General features: G+C 41.8%; 1 protein-coding gene across 18 annotated transcripts in view; it reads right to left on the reverse strand.

The window, feature by feature from the left end:
- LOC135546294 (histone-lysine N-methyltransferase MECOM-like) overlaps window positions 1–13,224 on the reverse strand; it is a 212,750-nt gene extending 199,526 nt beyond the window's left edge. For all 18 annotated transcript variants that reach the window (XM_064974624.1, XM_064974622.1, XM_064974626.1 and 15 more), the window contains exon 1: window positions 12,696–13,224. In XM_064974624.1, the coding sequence (XP_064830696.1) occupies window positions 12,696–12,732 (37 nt within the window). In that variant the 5' untranslated portion in view covers window positions 12,733–13,224. The remainder of the gene's footprint in view (window positions 1–12,695) is intronic.
- Window positions 13,225–18,286: the final 5,062 nt, after the last annotated feature.

The raw sequence follows: 18,286 nt of genomic DNA on the forward strand, positions 1-18,286 counted from the left end.
TCAGGCATGAACAAACTCGCATATACATATGGCATACACCTGCACAAAAACATCGGCGTCAAATCAAATGTGTCCATCACATACACAGTTTACAGCAGGTATAAAAGGTGCAGTGAAATGCTAGCGTGCTAGCTCCCTCAACAGTGCAGTACACAAAAGAGTGCAGGTGTATATAACAGTCATAGAAAGCACCAGGTTGTCTTCAATAGCCCTAAGACAGAAGCCCCTTTATTTAACCCACATGTTCCACATCCGCCCCATGCTACAAACCTCCCCAGACCAGAGTGCCTGTAGTAGTGTGACTGAGAGAGGTTGGTGTGACTGTGACTGTGTGGGATTGTGCTGGCATGGAGGTGACACTAGCTGATACCTACCCTGGGTACCATCTGTAATGACAAGGAGTTGGCAAGGCGGCACAAACCGATCTGGGATCCAGGCTAGTTGATACCTGCTCCAGGTAATGGATTGGAGCAGCTACATGATTGAAGTCCTTTTATTAGCTAAGGGAGGTTGTTCCTCCACACGCACCAACCAATCATATTGCCTCATTAATAGAGGGGAAAGAGACTGCACCATCAGCAATGTGTCTACACAATAACTACTGCACTCAGACACACAAATCAATCAGATGTTAGGGGAATGGTTTGAACCAACAGGAATGTTCACTTTCTCTTATCTCTCCATCTTCCTCTCTCTGTAACACACACACGCACACACACATATATAAAAAAAATATGCTTAGCTTGGGCCTGCTGTTGATAATGACCTCAGCCTTGGCACCCGAGTGGCCCAGACTGTAGTCGCCAGGCTGACTGTAGCCTTTTGTGTTAACCTCCCTATCTCTAACTCACTGACCTTTGGGAAGAAAGCAGAAATGACTTTTTTATTTAGAAGGGGGTAAGGTTAGCTCATTGTTCTGTGTTGGTACGGTTTCCCTGCGGTAAACACACACACACTGGTTCCCAGGCTTGACATGTGGCCCCCTCCTCCATCCCCCCCAGCCTCCTCCCTTGGTGTTCCCACACTCTGGGTCGCCGTGCCATAGACCCACCCTCATCACTCCCGCCTCACCCTCACCCATCACAGCACAGCACTGCGTACACACACACACACACAAACACACACTCACACACACACAGAAACCTATAGTTTAGGCTTATTTGTCTTTCTTTAAAAGGTGATTGGAGATGCCAGACTGCAGTTTAGATAGAGTGAGAGGAGGGGATGTTGTGACACGGGTCCCTAGGGCTACCCACTGAGCCGGGCCCCCAGGGACCAACTGGGGAACCAGGGGCTCCTGACACCCACTGACAGGGCCATCCTTCATCGCCCTGACAACAACACATAAACAAACCACTAACCTAGTAATGAGACCTAACTGTTTACAGCATATAGGTATGGTCACAGTGTCATTAACATCAGAGACATGGTGGGGTGGGGGTGGGGGGTATTGGGGGTATAGAGAGACCCCCTTCTCTGACAGTGGGTGAGGAGAGGGGACGGGTGACTCATGCAGACGGATGCGTTGATGGATGAGGGGGGCTGTCTCACTGTCACACTGCACCCGCAGGAACCAATATCTTACCAAATTTAAACACAAGCACACGCGCACACACACACACACACACACACACACACACACACACACACACACACACACACACACATACACACACAGTGATGAAAGTTTGTGTTTTGCACATACCACACAAGCACAAAATATTACTGTTACAACGAGCATAAACTGAGATGACTGAGACAGACAAACACAGTAGCTTACCACTCTTTTCTGGGTTTCTTGCCTATTTCAACATCATCTCAAAGTACATTTTGGAAATGACCGAAAAGAATGGTTTGTTCCCTGACATGTGTTTTCCCCCCAAAAAAATCCCCAAGGTTTTCCTTATGCAACCAAACCATTCAGCTCCCACTTTGTCCCAAAAAGCCAGCCTACTAAATAGGGTTGAGAATGAGAAAGGTCTACATTAAAATCAGGCCTACCTACCGTACGCATTTGGATGAAATATTTTGGCCTACGAATGAACAACTTAATGTATCCCATTTTAGACTTTAGGCCTATGCTTTCAGGAGCAGAAGCGGGAGATAATATAAACATATTATCCCCCACAGCGCACGTGAAAAATGACGAGCTGTGACGGCTCATTGCTCAGGGAGATACCGCACAATTGCTTACCGACGTTTGGATCTAAACGGAGCGGGAGCGCATGCAAAGAGCGCTGCGACAGGACAATGACTATTTAATAGGGTCTCTCAGATCGTGCCCACTCCCTCTCACCTTTTAAATGGCACGATACATTAACCCTTTTAATGAGGTCCGCCAGACAAACGTCAGATGCATGGCCCATTGCACAACGCAAGGAGGAAGCAATCGTCGGCAAGAAGGAGGCGCTGACAGGCAGAATGCGCCACGCGCTTTCACACCAACACATACATGCACGTACGAGCGCAGAATTAAAGCCAATTTATGGGCGCGAGTTGATGGTAGGTGAGGGTGGTACGTCCTGTATAAACACAAACTCACTTCCTTGACAACTGTCTTTCACAATAGATCTGCTCCGCTCCTTAAGCGCAAGAAGTATGAAAGCCCTGACATCTGAGGAGGCTGCATTGCAATAAATGCTGTATGGCCACTCCAGACATAGGGTTGACCATGCAGCGCTTTTTACACTCTCTTAAGGGCGCTGCATGGTCAATCTGTCGTCTGCATTGGCCATACAGCATTTACGGTGATATGGCCTCTGCAGAAGTCAGGGCATTTATACTTCTTGTGGTTCACTGAGCAGAGTAGAGCTGTTGTGAAGGAAGTTGTCAAGGAAGTACGTTTGTGTTTATACAGGACCTCCCACCCTCACCTATGTCAACCAATCATGTCAATACAGAGCTATACAGAGCCCTCCGCATTGTTACAACATTTGAGAGGTGCACGGGTATGCGGTACAGAGCTCAATTTGGCCTCTGCGTGCCTCCAGAGGCGCCGCAATTGCGTCACACCATCCATACAGAGCCTCATTTTTGGATCAAGTTTAAATTGGCTTATAGGCCTGCCTTACATGCACGCATGAACACACACACACATAAACACACATATATACATACAATGCATCCAAAAAGTGTTCGTACCCCTTGACTTTTTCCACATTTTGCTACATTACAGCCTTATTTTAAAATGGATGAAATAGTTCCCCCCTTATCAATCTACACACAATATTCCATAATGACAAACTAAAAACAGGTGTTTAGAAAGTTTTGCAAATGTATAATAAAAAAAATGAAATATCACATTTCCATAAGTATTCTGTCCCTTTACTCAGTACTTTGTTGAAGCACCTTTGGCAGCAATTACAGCCTTGAGTCTTATTGTGTATGACTCTACAAGCTTGGCACACCTGTATTTGGGGAGTTTCTCCCATTCTTCTCTGCAGATCCTCTCAAGCTCAATCAGGTTAGATGGGGAGCGTCGCTGCACCGTTATTTTCAGGTGTCTCCAGAGATGTTTGATCGGGTCAGGGATCTGGCAGGGCCACTCAAGGACATCCAGAGACTTGTCCTGAAGCCAATCCTGCGTTGTCTTGGCTGTGTGCTTAGTGTCATTGTCCTGTTGGAAGGTGAACCTTCGCGCCAGTCTGAGGTCCTGAGCGCTCTGGAGCAGGCTTTCATCAAGAATCTCTCTGTACCTTTCTCTGTTCATCATTCCCTCAATCCTAACTAGTCTCCCAGTCCTTGCAGCTGAAAACATCCCCACAGCATGATGCTGCCACCACCATGCTTCACTGTAGGGATGGTGCCAGGTTTTGTTCAGACATGACGCTTGTCATTCATGCCAGAGAATCTTGTTTCTCATGGTCTGAGACTCCTTCAGGTGCCTTTTGGCAAACTCCAAGCGGGCTGTCATGTGCCTTTTCCTGAGGAGTGGCTTCCGTCTGGCCACTCTACCATAAAGACCTGATTGGTGGAGTGCTGCAGAGATGGTTGTCCTTCTGGAAGCTTCTCTTATCTCCACAGAGGAACTCTGGAGCTCTGTCAGAGTGACCATTAGGTTCTTGTTCACCTCCCAATTGAATTTACCACAGGTGGACTCCAATCAAGAATGCACCTGAGATCAATTTCAAGTCTCGTAGCAAAGGGTCTATATATAAATGTAAAGTATTTCAATGTGTTATTTTTAATAAATGTGTAAACATTTCTAAAAATCTGTTTTCACTTAGTCATAATGGGGTATTGTGTGTAGATTGATGAGGATTTGTATTTATTTAATCAATTTCAGAATAAGGCTATAACATAACAAAATGCAAAAAAGGGGAAGGGGTCTGAATACTTTCTGAATGCACTGTATATACACTGCTCAAAAAAATAAAGGGAACACTAAAATAACACATCCTAGATCTGAATGAATGAAATATTCTTATTAAATACTTTTTTCTTTACATAGTTGAATGTGTTAACAACAAAATCACACAAAAAGTATCAAAGGAAATTAAATTTATCCACCCATGGAGGTCTGGATTTGGAGTCACACTCAAAATTAAAGTGGAAAACCACACTACAGGCTGATCCAACTTTGGTGGTAATGTCCTTAAAACAAATCAAAATGAGGCTCAGTAGTGTGTGTGGCCTCCACGTGCCTGTATGACCTCCCTACAACGCCTGGGCATGCTCCTGAGGGATCTCCTCCCAGACCTGGACTAAAGCATCCGCCAACTCCTGGACAGTCTGTGGTGCAACGTGGCGTTGGTGGATGGAGCGAGACATGATGTCCCAGATGTGCTCAATTGGATTGAAGTCTGGGGAACGGGCGGACCAGTCCATAGCATCAATGCCTTCCTCTTGCAGGAACTGCTGACACACTCCAGCCACATGAGGTCTAGCATTGTCTTGCATTATGAGGAACCCAGGGCCAACCGCACCAGCATATGGTCTCACAAGGGGTCTGAGGATCTCATCTCGGTACCTAATGGCAGTCAGGCTACCTCTGGCGAACACATGGAGGGCTGTGCGGCCCCCCAAAGAAATGCCACCCCACACCATGACTGACCCACCGCCAAACCGTGCTGGAGGATGTTGCAGGCAGCAGAATGTTCTCCACAGCGTCTCTAGACACTGTCACGTCTGTTACGTGCTCAGTGTGAACCTGCTTTCATCTGTGAAGAGCACAGGGCGCCAGTGGCAAATTTGCCAATCTTGGTGTTCTCTGGCAAATGCCAAATGTCCTGCACGGTGTTGGGCTGTAAGCACAACCCCCACCTGTGGACGCCGGGCCCTCATATACCACCCTCATGGAGTCTGTTTCTGACCGTTTGAGCAGACACATGCACATTTGTGGCCTGCTGGAGGTCATTTTGCAGGGCTCTGGCAGTGCTCCTCCTTGCACAAAGACGAGGTAGCGGTCCTGCTGCTGGGTTGTTGCCCTCCAACGGCCTCCTCCACGTCTCCTGATGTACTGGCCTGTCTCCTGGTAGCGCCTCCATGCTCTGGACACTACGCTGACAGACACAGCAAACCTTCTTGCCACAGCTCGCATTGATGTTCCATCCTGGATGAGCTGCACTACCTGAGCCACTTGTGTGGGTTGTAGACTCCGTCTCATGCTACCACTAGTGTGAACGCACCGCCAGCATTCAAAAATGACCAAAACATCAGCCAGGAAGCATAGGAACTGAGAAGTGGTCTGTGGTCTCCACCTGCAGAACCACTCCTTTATTGTGGGTGTCTTGCTAATTGCCTATCATTTCCACCTGTTGTCTTTTCCATTTGCACAACAGCATGTGAAATTTATTGTCAATCAGTGTTGCTTCCTAAGTGGACAGTTTCATTTCACAGAAGTGTGATTGACTTGGAGTTACATTGTGTTGTTTAAGTGTTCCCTTTATTTTTTGAGCAGTGTATATTAATATACACATACACACACTTTATATTGATGAGTAGGGCATACTGACTCAATTTTACATAGTTCTTAATAGCAAGTCCTCAACAGAGTTGACCTGCAGTCTTAAAATTATTATAGCTTATAATCAGCTTTAGCTAGACTTCACTCCTGCCTCTGAGGGAATACTAACCCACCAAAGCAATTAGGGAATCAAACATAACATAATAATAATAATGTTTTTCTACATTTTTATTTAGAAATGTCAAATACATTTAATTTAATTTCAAATTCAGTGCATGGGTCTATGGCGAGAGCAATTGATTTATGGACTGTTCACATGAACTGACACACATATACAGCAAGTGTTCAAATCTTGGTGTTAAGGTAAGACGTGTTGTGAGTGTTATATCTGAGTGTTGATTCTAGTGGGGTTAACAATCAGTGGGATTGAAATTGACACCACATGCGATGAATCAACGCAGTGTTATTTAATTCACATTGGAATCAACACTGCGTGATGTTGTTGTTACTGGACTGTGTGAGTTCATTTATGTTTATTCTCTCAGTGAAAAAGATGTGGGAGGGGCCTCATTATCATTCTTCCCAGAATGCTTTGTTGCAGGTTGATGTTTAGAATAGTTTGTTTGAAAATCTATGTTTCTGCATGCACATTGATTGTTAAATTGATCTTATACAACAATTAATAATTTATGCTTCTAAACTAATCCAATCTGTAAGTGGTTGGCTTTATTGCACCTGTTACTGAGATGGTTGTTCCAGTTCACATGGTTTAGGTAGTGTTGTTTGTGAAGTCCTTCTCCCTAGCTGTCATTCTGAATGCAGGTTGTGGTTGGTGATAAATACATTCCAATACACTCCCTCTGGCTTGATTCCGATATGAATCACTAATCAGGTCATAAACCAGCTTATTGTTGCTTGCATGTCTAATGTGGCCCATGAGCCAAGTTTTTCAGACCAAAATGTTGAGGATATTCAAGCCATAACTAAAGGCCTTATGAAATGTGTAATATATTGTCATCAAGGGTTCACACATTCACATAAGCACTCACTTGGTGAAGGCTTTAGAACTAAAAATCAATCAACACAACTGTCACTAACAAACACAGTCATGGGTGGGTATTGCTCATGTTCACTTGAAAAGCATGCTGGGAAATATCCAAATAAGGCTTTACAAAACACTCTAGGGGTGTTAGTTTGTGAACACTTTGAAAAGTGTTAGTTTAACACTATTTCGGTGGGTCACACATAATTTCGAAGTGTTCAATTTAACACTGTGGGTGTTAAAATTTTGATCTCAAATTTGCTGTGCACCTACGGGACAACAGTTGACTGTAGGGTGAGCAGACTATGAGCATGTCTAATATCCTCTTATTGTTTCAACCTATGTCTGAAAAGACACGTTCATATATGTGTGAATAAACCAAAAGTATGTTGTTTTAAATACAAGGGGTATGTGCATGAAAAAAATGGAATCCAATTCAGCATTCACATGAGTCTTATCTCTTCTTTTTGAGGACATTACAAGTGGTGCACCAAGGGTCAGATATCTCACACTACCCCCTGAGCATTTAGTTGAGAGGCACGTTGGTTACTAACGTTAGGCAGACAAGGAGATATCTTAGGCCTATAGTCCTAGCTGAAGTATGATATTAGGACAAATCATTTGTTTTACTTTTATTTTGTGTGTGTGTGTGGGGGGGGGGGGACTCCCATATGACATCTGAACTAATCTTCCACCACCAATCCCACTTCTATTACCACCTCCCCACCTACCAACTCCCCCTCCATTAACTCACTCCACTGTGTTTTATCATCTGCCTGCCATGCGCACATCAATCGAGCTCGAGCACAAACACTCTCTGTGGCGCGAGGAGACCTACAGGACCAGCCTCTGAACAGAACTTATCAGGACAGGCCGCACACTGAACACATTTACCGGCAGACCTCTTATGGGGAGTCTGGGAATTTAAATATTCACTGTTGACATTGTGCCGTGCTGGCTACAGGCCAGAACGGCCCAGTTCCCGGGGGGAAACTGTGCCGAGCTATCAGAACATTCTCTCCCACTGACTTAATAGGTAGCCTAGAAATCTTCCTCTTACATCTTGAGTAAATAATAATGTTTAAATATACCTCAAATTAGCCCCCTATTCTCAGATTATAAGTAATGATTTAGAACTAAGCCTGGAACTGGATGGGCAGACCGGCTGGTGCTGTAGCCTAGCGCATTCCTTCAAGGGACTGTTAATATTTAGGCCGATTGCAGCAGGCGCCAAAACCACTACTAAATGCACTACTAAACCATTATTGCTGTGTGTAGTGTGTGTGTGCCCTTTGCCTTGTTCGTGATCACAGAATAATATGCATATCGTTTGCTTTTCACACATATTCTGTAAACACTGGGCCATGTTGCCATAAACAACAGTCTGTAAGAGATCCTGATGAGAGCTGGCCGTCTGATGGGTTTATTTCATATCGTCACGAAAGATCCTCTGTGCCAAAGGCCAAAGGCCAAAGGGCCTGCAATGACACCAAAGCTCACTAGACAAATCCATGAAGCACAGGAAATAAATACTTACAGTGTCCCTGTCTGTTTAGCTCTTAAAGCTCTTCCTGACAAACCTTTCACATTAAAAGTAGGCCTATGGTTATAAAGCTCTTCCTGACAAACCTTTCACATTAAAAGTAGGCCTATGGTTATAAAGCTCTTCCTGACAAACCTTTCACATTAAAAGTAGGCCTATGGTTATAAAGCTCTTCCTGACAAACCTTTCACATTAAAAGTAGGCCTATGGTTATAAAGCTCTTCCTGACAAACCTTTCACATTAAAAGTAGGCCTATGGTTATAAAGCTCTTCCTGACAAACCTTTCCTGACAAACCTTTGACAAACATTAAAAGTAGGCCTATGGTTATAAAGCTCTTCCTGACAAACCTTTCACATTAAAAGTAGGCCTATGGTTATAAAGCTCTTCCTGACAAACCTTTCACATTAAAAGTAGGCCTATGGTTATAAAGCTCTTCCTGACAAACCTTTCACATTAAAAGTAGGCCTATGGTTATAAAGCTCTTCCTGACAAACCTTTCACATTAAAAGTAGGCCTATGGTTATAAAGCTCTTCCTGACAAACCTTTCACATTAAAAGTAGGCCTATGGTTATAAAGCTCTTCCTGACAAACGTTTCACATTAAAAGTAAGCCTATGGTTATAAAGCTCTTCCTGACAAACGTTTCACATTAAAAGTAGGCCTATGGTTATAAAGCTCTTCCTGACAAACGTTTCACATTAAAAGTAGGCCTATGGTTATAAAGCTCTTCCTGACAAACGTTTCACATTAAAAGTAAGCCTATGGTTATAAAGCTCTTCCTGACAAACGTTTCACATTAAAAGTAAGCCTATGGTTATAAAGCTCTTCCTGACAAACGTTTCACATTAAAAGTAGGCCTATGGTTATAAAGCTCTTCGCCTCGTATTGGTGCTGTCAATTCAATGTGATCCATTCAAGTTTATTTTGAACGTCAAATTTCCCTTCGGAAATGTATTTTGGTGAGCAATTTGAAACACACAATCTAATAGCCTACCCCCAAAAATAAAACGGATTTGAAAAATGCATCTCATTTGTAAAGTATCATGCACAGAACAAAATCCACAAATACTTGCATAACCCCTGGAGGGGGGGGCAGCTTGTACACAAAGGCAGCACACAACATGTAAACTGGATTTATTTCTACATGTATAACACCTTAATCTTTGTGTCAGGGCCTCCTTCCACAGAGCCTTCGTAGCATTGAGATCATCATTAGAACCATCTAACGATGCATTTTTAGTAGCCGAGGTGTTTCCCATAGCATTCGTTAGTAACCTTAAAAAACCTTTGCACATCTATGAGTGATCCAGACCACTCGGAGATGTGCATCAATATATGTTTTTTTCCCCTTCCGCATCACTTTACTCACAAAAGATCTTCGCTAAACATAGCCTAAACATCTTGATTCTATCTGTCTGACCGTGACTGCCAGTGCCGGCTCTAGGCGCGACATAAACGGTCGCTGTGGGCACCCGGCCTATAGTGCCCCAGACCCAAAAATTATAAAATATATATATTAGATATATATACTTTGGGGGGAATTCAGTTGGGGTCTCAACTTACTGTTGAGAGTTATCTAGATGTCCATCAGAAGTTTTCTCTTGTTATGTCAGTCACTGACAGTCACTCATTTAGCCTGTGTCAGCTAACAATTTTTAGATTGGTAAATTGAGTCTAGCCAGTTTCTAAACTTGTAGTAATAATGGTTGAATTATTGATTGGGCACAAAGGTCACTTGATCAGGGGCCCTGACCTCCAGGGGGCCCCCATTGATATTGATAGTCACCCTCACTCAGATATCATATTAACATGGCATAAGTTATGTTAAAAAAATAGCCTTAAAGCTGCACATTTTTCTCTCCACACCATGGCAAAATGTGTAGAATTGGAGGAAATTGAAACAACATTTCCCATAGGGCCCCCAAAAGGCTAGGGCCGGACCTGGTGACTGCGATAACTTCAGAATGAAGTTGACTACACATTAAAAGTTGCCAAAGTATTTGCAATTGCTACAAACAAGTGAAGGGTATAATTATGCTTCAAATGAGAACTGAGATGACTGCATTAAAAGATACATAGGTTATAGGTTATATAGGCTAGTTCAATCATATTGAAATCAATTTCATGTTCAATACATTTAGTTATATTTTGCGTCTAGGCTACTGTCTGTAATTTTTTGGCTCAATGTTTTTAATGTGTGACAACATGTGCTCAATGACGTGCCCAATCTGTGATTTAGTGCATTATTGTTGGGAAAGCATAATTAGCCGCCTCAATAGCCTATTTGCAGCCATAGGTGGCAATATGTCTCTCGGAGCTGATCCATCGTCATTATTATGGAATAACTTTTATGTTAAGGTATGATTTGAATGGAGAAAGCTGTTCCGAGAGCAGCGCTGCTTTTCATTCCATCCTATCAAGTATCGACAAATAGTCTAACAACTCATATAGCAAACGTCCTCTCTACGTGCTTGTTTGGGAAACACTTAAAAAGTTGGCTCGTAAATAACGATGCATCTGGTACGATTATCGTTAAGTTACATCACAAATGGGAAAAGATGCCCAGTATTGTTTGAACAAATAAAACACTCACAATTCGATTTCAAAATAACACTGCTGGTTGGATGAGTGTCATCCACTGAGTTTGTAGGCCTAAATAAATTCATATCCTAAAGAGGAAAGGGTTTTAAGGTAATTTCTCATCTGTCTGAGCTCCAGAAAGGTCCAGAGAAATGATCAATTTGTAGCAGGAATATATGTTTAAGGCAGAAAGTTACACACACAATAACAAGACTGTCAGGTCTCTCAGACGTTTATTGAAAGAATAACACCCGCGACCCCTGGCTCCAGGACTGCAACCTACCGGTGTTGACCTGTGGCTACACTGTTGTCCAGACATGAGAAAACTATAATTCAAAACATTCAAATGATATACTTAAAATTTGAAAATGTTTTTTGTTGTTGTTATTCTCAGAAAATGGACTGCAAAAAAATAGCCTACTGGCTATACACATTCATAAAGGTTAAACACAATGGAAAATGTTACTGACTCAGAAAATGCAATTACATTGCAATGGGCCTATACACAATTTGAAATAATTATCGAAAACGTTTACTTCTGTAGCATAAACTACTTGAAGGATTGTACATAATGATTATAGCCACATCATCTGCTTGACTTTTTGATGTGGCCTACATATTATATAAACATTGTAGTGCATTTTGGGAGATTGCCATAGATCACAATACAATTTTATTGGAGTAAACACCTTTTACCAAAATCAGTGTGTTGCTCCCTGGGGGTTGAATTGCTTTCAGAACTCAGACGAATAATTTAACCGTTTCAATCAATTACAGAAATACTGTATTAGGCTACTGAATATTGGCGTTCAAAGCCTCCGTGCTCTTCAATGTGCAGTGGTAAAACACAAACATCATTACATTTCTGTATAACATAAAGATGTAAACACGTTTTGTACACAGATCGTAACATTAATTATATAACATAGATGCTGTACTTGTTGCACAAACGAAATACACCATAATAAAGATACAATACAGCGTAATAACCCAAGGCTATAACGTAATGATAGGTAGAGCGAACACCCATACGCATTTATTCTAGGCTACATCTAACAAGGCAAATATATATATTTTGGACTTTTGTCAGCAATGGTACCTGATTATATTTAAATGCATAAATCCTTCATTCTGGATCTTTCATTTCCGAAGTCTGAATGAGGCAACCTGCCTTTTCAAAGTTGCTTCTGCATGTTGAAGTATACAGAAACCAAGCGCGTGCAACAACAGCGTCGCAGGACCGGACGAGAATTGGCCAACGCTGTAGCGCCCACTATACAAAGCACAACCCAATAACGATAGAAGTTCGTTCCATGAGAAGTGCCTCTCCCGTTTGCACAACTTTTCATAACTTAAAACGCCAATTGATTTTTTTTCTGAATTCGCGAAACGAACTGGCATTGACAGCATCAACTCGAAACCCTTGAACCAACTTCTTCTCCCAACTGTACTGTACCTCTGCTCAGTCGTGAGTGGGGACTATTTTCTACTGACACTCATGTAAGCAAGATACAATATATTGTACCTAATTTTTAGATGCGAAACAGCATTGATAACTGAGATATAGCTACACATTTACAAGATGGCAGTTTCAAAAGGCAAAGAAAGGGATATTGCACCTACTTGTGGCCAGTTTCCGTGCCCTGCCTTTGGACCTCATGATGCCAGTCCTTCGGCGTGGGTTTGTTCGATTTTTTCTTGGATCTTTTCCTCCTTTTTCTTTTTTCTCTGTCCTTTTCTCTGTGTTTCTCAATCCAGACTCGCTATCTCTCCAGCATTGTCAGTTTGGACACCTTCGCACATGCGCAAAGCCAAACTGGCAGCACCGCCAAAAAAGTTTGGAACGATTTATCACTTGATATGACTGATCTAGTCAGATGGCAATCGCAGAGAGATCCCTTCGTGTAAGATCTTTAAAGATCACGGAATATGAAACAGAGCCGACACGACCTCGGATCTACGGAGAGCCGGAGACATTAATTATAATGAACTATTTTCAAACTCTCACCATGCATGCCTACCTTTTGTGTTAAAATGAAATCACATTCATCAATGTTCGGCTAAATTACTAATGTGAAACGTTTTCATTAAATGTTTTATAAGTTTTAATTGTGTTTTGACCATCACAGCGAACACTAGGAAATGAATGAATCCCTCCTCCTCTCCCCTGGTATGTGGGCAGTCGAACTGACAGCTCTAATATGAGGCTGTCCGAGGCTTTTTTTGTGAAGTGGTGACAATTATTAATCTGTTTAATACTTTGAATTAAAACCCCTTTCTGCTGGCGTGCATGTATACATTCCATCGCTTGCATGCAAATTGATAACCAAAATCGATGTTGTTGAACTCGAATAGTCTATTATAACTTTTGTGTAAAGCTGATGCACAATTGAACTGTTTTACTTTGTTTCACACTTATCGGATTTGGGCACCACTGTATCAACATACGATTGGTCCGATGAACCTAACAATGAAAACCCCAAAAATCTTATTGGGCTATTGCACTATAGTCGTAGTGGAGAGATATTAACTGCAAGGTGTATTTGTTTATTAATTAAAACGCAGTATAATTAAGGTAATTGCTCATTAATTAGATCCGCATGAGGTCATGTTGATCTTGCACGTGAACCTTTTAATGGCTTGTGAACTCGATTTATTGATTCCAAAGTATGTTGAAATTGATTTAAGTAATGACATCATATAAATTGTAAATAACAAAAATAAGACATCCCCTTTGGCCGATGTCCAATATACCTTTCAATACGGCACGTATACGTCTATAGGTTGGACCCCATTTACGCTAAAATACCTCTCGGGAATATGAATTCAGGTTTAAAGGTGGTGGGTATGTTTTTGATAACTGTGGGCAATTGAGTCAGTACCACATTATCAATAGAACATGTGCGTGGGGTGTGTGTGTTATCCAATTCAGTCAAATACATTCGCTGTCAAACTATATGTTAAATGTTCATAAAGGTGTCATTAAGGAAAATACTGTCTCAAGTTATTCATCCAACATACTTACAGTTCAGAGAAATCACCAAGTAATTTAAGTCACCAAGTCAAGAAAGGTTAATATAGGTACTTTATTGCGGGTATACCTCAGCCTAGCCCCAAAGTAATGATATAAATGGTGCTATTAAGTACACCGTGTGCTGGAGAGGGTGGCTTGCGGCGCAGGCAGGCATGCAGCCTTTCAGACCCACAGCTACAGCTCGAGGCAGCGCGCTCAATTAGCCTAAATGGAAACAGTTTTCATTCATTGCAATAAGTCACTGTTCTCGAGACCACTTTCAGAATACATACTGTATTATGACACGCTGACCCGGAGGCGCGGAATGGCAGGACCAGGGAACGCTGGAGAGAGATGTGCAGCCCAGTGGGTTGTAATTATTAGACATTCATTGGGTTCAAGACCCTTTGCAAGTATAGCTAAATTATTTGCTTTCTTGTGCTATAGTTCGAATTTAAATCCCATCAAAAAACGTGGTTGGGCAGTTCACAACGTTTGGATCCTATTTTAACCTAATTAGATGCGTTACCTTTGGTAATTTCTGCAGAAAATAAGAACTCACGTTAATATCTGGTAATTGATAGTTTATTTCAACGCATTCAGTTATGTTTGGGAGGTTGTTTAGGGGTTAAAATAAATACATAATTTGTATAGGAGCTGTCGAAGCCAGACTAAAAGTGAGAAGGGAGCCTCCGGCACTAGGAAATTACCGCGCACCCGCGTGACCTTTGAGCAAGGTAATCAATCAAGTGATCAACAGGGATATTTTATCAATGCTTTGCCCAGCCAAGACGTTTCTGAAATAAAATAAGGAGATGGCCAACGACGATAAAGCGTGTAGACTATACTACTAAATACAAATAATAATACGGTTTAAATACTCCCATCACATTTGCAAAAACATTAAAATAATACATTGTCAAGTCAATTGTTGTATGTGCATTAGCAGTATTTTGCATGAGCAGTATATTGATTTATAAAACATATATTTTTATTATAATAACACTAATAACAAAAGCATTTCAAATAGGCCTACAAATAAAACGTCTTTATAAATAAACCACACTAACAACAATAATAATAACAACACATATTAACAACACCAATAACAATAATAATACTATTAATAATAATAGCCTAATAATAATAGTTATTATTATAACTTGTTTTATAACTCTTATATGTGCAACTGCTTTTGAATCTGATACTGGTGCCTAAACATTTTATGCTTTTGACATAAACGTGTGCTGGGTGTTAGAATCATCATGCCATATTGCCTGTGTTTTTACAACCATTCTTTCACCTTTAACTTCGAGAGTATAATCATATTGCCATAATTTCCTGCTCTTATTCAATTGTAATAATTCATATAATGCCTTATGTAAAACATGTTCTAAGGAGTGTGAGCCGGCGAAAAGGACGGGAGTGGAGCACGCTCGTGCCCCGGTGAGCAGTGCCCCTCCGTGGAGAGAAGTGAGAGTATTTTATAACCTATACGGACCACTGAGCACTGGTACCGACACCCATTCAACACAATCTACATTGCCAAAACACCACGGGGAACTCCAACTTTCTGCCTGCCTTTTCCGTTCAGTAGAGATACGCAGAAATAATCTGCAACTGTTTGCTTCTGGATTTTTAACTACATCGAAAAGCATCCACTATACCCTTCTACTTTTCGATCAAAGTTAATATTAGGCTACACTGTTGTGGCTATTTGGATATTGAGGTGTTCATATTTCCACCGTTTGGTTATGGGCAGGAGTGTCATGCACCCCAAAAAACTGAGCAGGCACAAAGTATGTGAGGATGGCTGGGGGGTGATCCTGGAGGAGGGCTATGCCCCCATCCATAAATTGGAGAATTAAGCATTTTTTTTGTTGTTGTTGTATTTAATCCCTTTTTTCTCCCCATTTGCGATCCAATCTCATCGCTGCAACACCCCAACGGGCTCGGGAGATGTGAAGGTTGAGTCATTCGTCCTCCAAAACATGACCCACCAATCCGCTCTTCTTAACACCCGCCCACTTAACCTGGAAGCCAGCTGCACCAATGTGAGGAGGAAACACGTTCAACTGATGACCGAAGTCAGCCTGCAGGCGCCCGGCCAACCACAAGAGCGCGATGAGCCGAGTAAAGCCCCCCCGGCAAAATCCTTCTCTAACCCGGAGGACATTGGGCCAATTGTGTGCCGCCCTATGGGACTTCTGGTCACGGCCAGTTGTGACACAGCCTGGGATCAAACCTGGGTCTTTAGTGACGCCTCAAGCACTGTGATGCAGTGCCTTAGACTGCTGCACTACTCTGGAGGCCAAATGTAGCATTATTTCAAACTCCTGAAACAGCTTTTTCCTGTGATCTAGAGCCATAATCAGTTTGCTTAATTATATGTAAAGCAATAATGATAATAATTCTGCATGTCTAAGCAAACCTCTTGAGCTGTCTGTATCCTCCTGACAAAACTACATATGCTTCTCTGAATCTCTGCTCAAGGGTCAAATATTGTTATAGTTTTAACCATGTTTTGAGCCTCGTGCTTGTTTACAATCGCATCGTTTGTAAACAATAGAGTAAAAAATGCGTATATTTTGGGTTCTGAAGGGTTACGACAGTTGAACTAAGGTCATGAGGGATTTATAAATAATATATTTTTTAAATCAATTGGTATACAAATGGTATATTCACGGTCTCTCTCTTCAAGCAGATTTCAGTCAAAACAGTGACTGGGCCACTCAGGGACATTCACTGTCTTCTTGGTGAGCAACTCCAGTATAGATTTGGCCTTGTGTTTTAGATTATTGTCATGCTGAAAGGTGAAGTCATCTCCCACTGGCACCTACTACCATACCCCGTTCAAAGGCACTTACATATTTTGCCTTGCCCATTCACACCCGGAATGGTAGACATACACAATCCATGTCTCAATTGTTTCATGGCTTAAAAATCCTTCTTTAACCTGTCTTCTCCCCTCCATAATACATTGATGGAAGTAGATTTAACAAATGACAACAATAGGGGATCTATGTCATGGAAAGAGCAGGGGTTTGTAATGTTTTGTACACTCAGTGTAGATTGAAAACCTAGACCTACAGCCATAGGGCCTGTATATATGCCCACTCCTTATACAAAGTCCACATTCAACCAATTCATTTCATCCTTTTTTTATCAGCAATAACCCAGTAACCTCTCCTCATGTGAAGTCAACATCTTTCCCCTGCAAACCCAACTTGTGCTGGAAAATGGAAGTAGCTAATAAAGTGTTAGTGACTGTGATCACATTAAGTCTTTACGCAAGGCTTTCATTCGATGTCATGTGATTCATTCTTGGTTCAATTGAATACTTACTGGTTCAGTCGTGTTTAAGGCAAAATATATTTGATGAGCTTGGTAGAGCTTGGAAGAGCACCTTGCATTTGAACAAATAAGCCAAGTCTGCATCTTGGCGACACACTTGAGAAACCCGAAGAAAATGCACCAAGACAAGAGTATCATAACAACGCCCATGACGCTGTGGAGAACATGTGAGCAAATACAATCTAACTACTGTAAGTTATAGTATCAACATACCGTTGTGTGCTTCAACAAAATAATATGTCTTTGCTCATCAAAGTGTGCATCTCTGCATTACCATATCTTTGGTTTGGAGGTGTTAAATTTGTTAAAACGCTTTACAACAGCTATAGTAAATTACACCGAACCAAACAAGTGGGTGCAGTGATGACAGAATCTTAGACTACAATATTTCTAGCGTTTGTTGCTCCATAATGTTGTACCGCCATCTAGTGCTCAATAAGCTGCACGGTTTACAATAACGTAATGAAACAAACTATTTTCTAAACGTACCTATAAAAAATATATTCTACAATAGAGATATAGATATGTAGATAACACTAGCAATACGATGATGGTAATGTATACATTCACTGCTGGTATTTCAGAAGCAAGCAAACTATTGACATCTTGGTGAGGCAGATAGTTGAGTGCTTTTTAACAGTGATTCCCGGTAGACCTATATAGGGGGCGGATTACTATGCACTCTCGAGACAATCTGGAGAAGTATTTATGGACATGGTGTGGCGGGGATGTCTACGGGCAGTCGTTTATCCTCGAACTCAGCAGCTCGATTAGGTCACAGACAGGGTACAGAGCCGTCCTCATTAATTCTGATGGACTTTTCCATTGCAAAAGTCTCTTCAACTAA

The sequence above is a fragment of the Oncorhynchus masou genome, chromosome 9 (genome assembly GCF_036934945.1).
Source record: "Oncorhynchus masou masou isolate Uvic2021 chromosome 9, UVic_Omas_1.1, whole genome shotgun sequence".
Taxonomy (NCBI): Eukaryota; Metazoa; Chordata; class Actinopteri; order Salmoniformes; family Salmonidae; genus Oncorhynchus; species Oncorhynchus masou.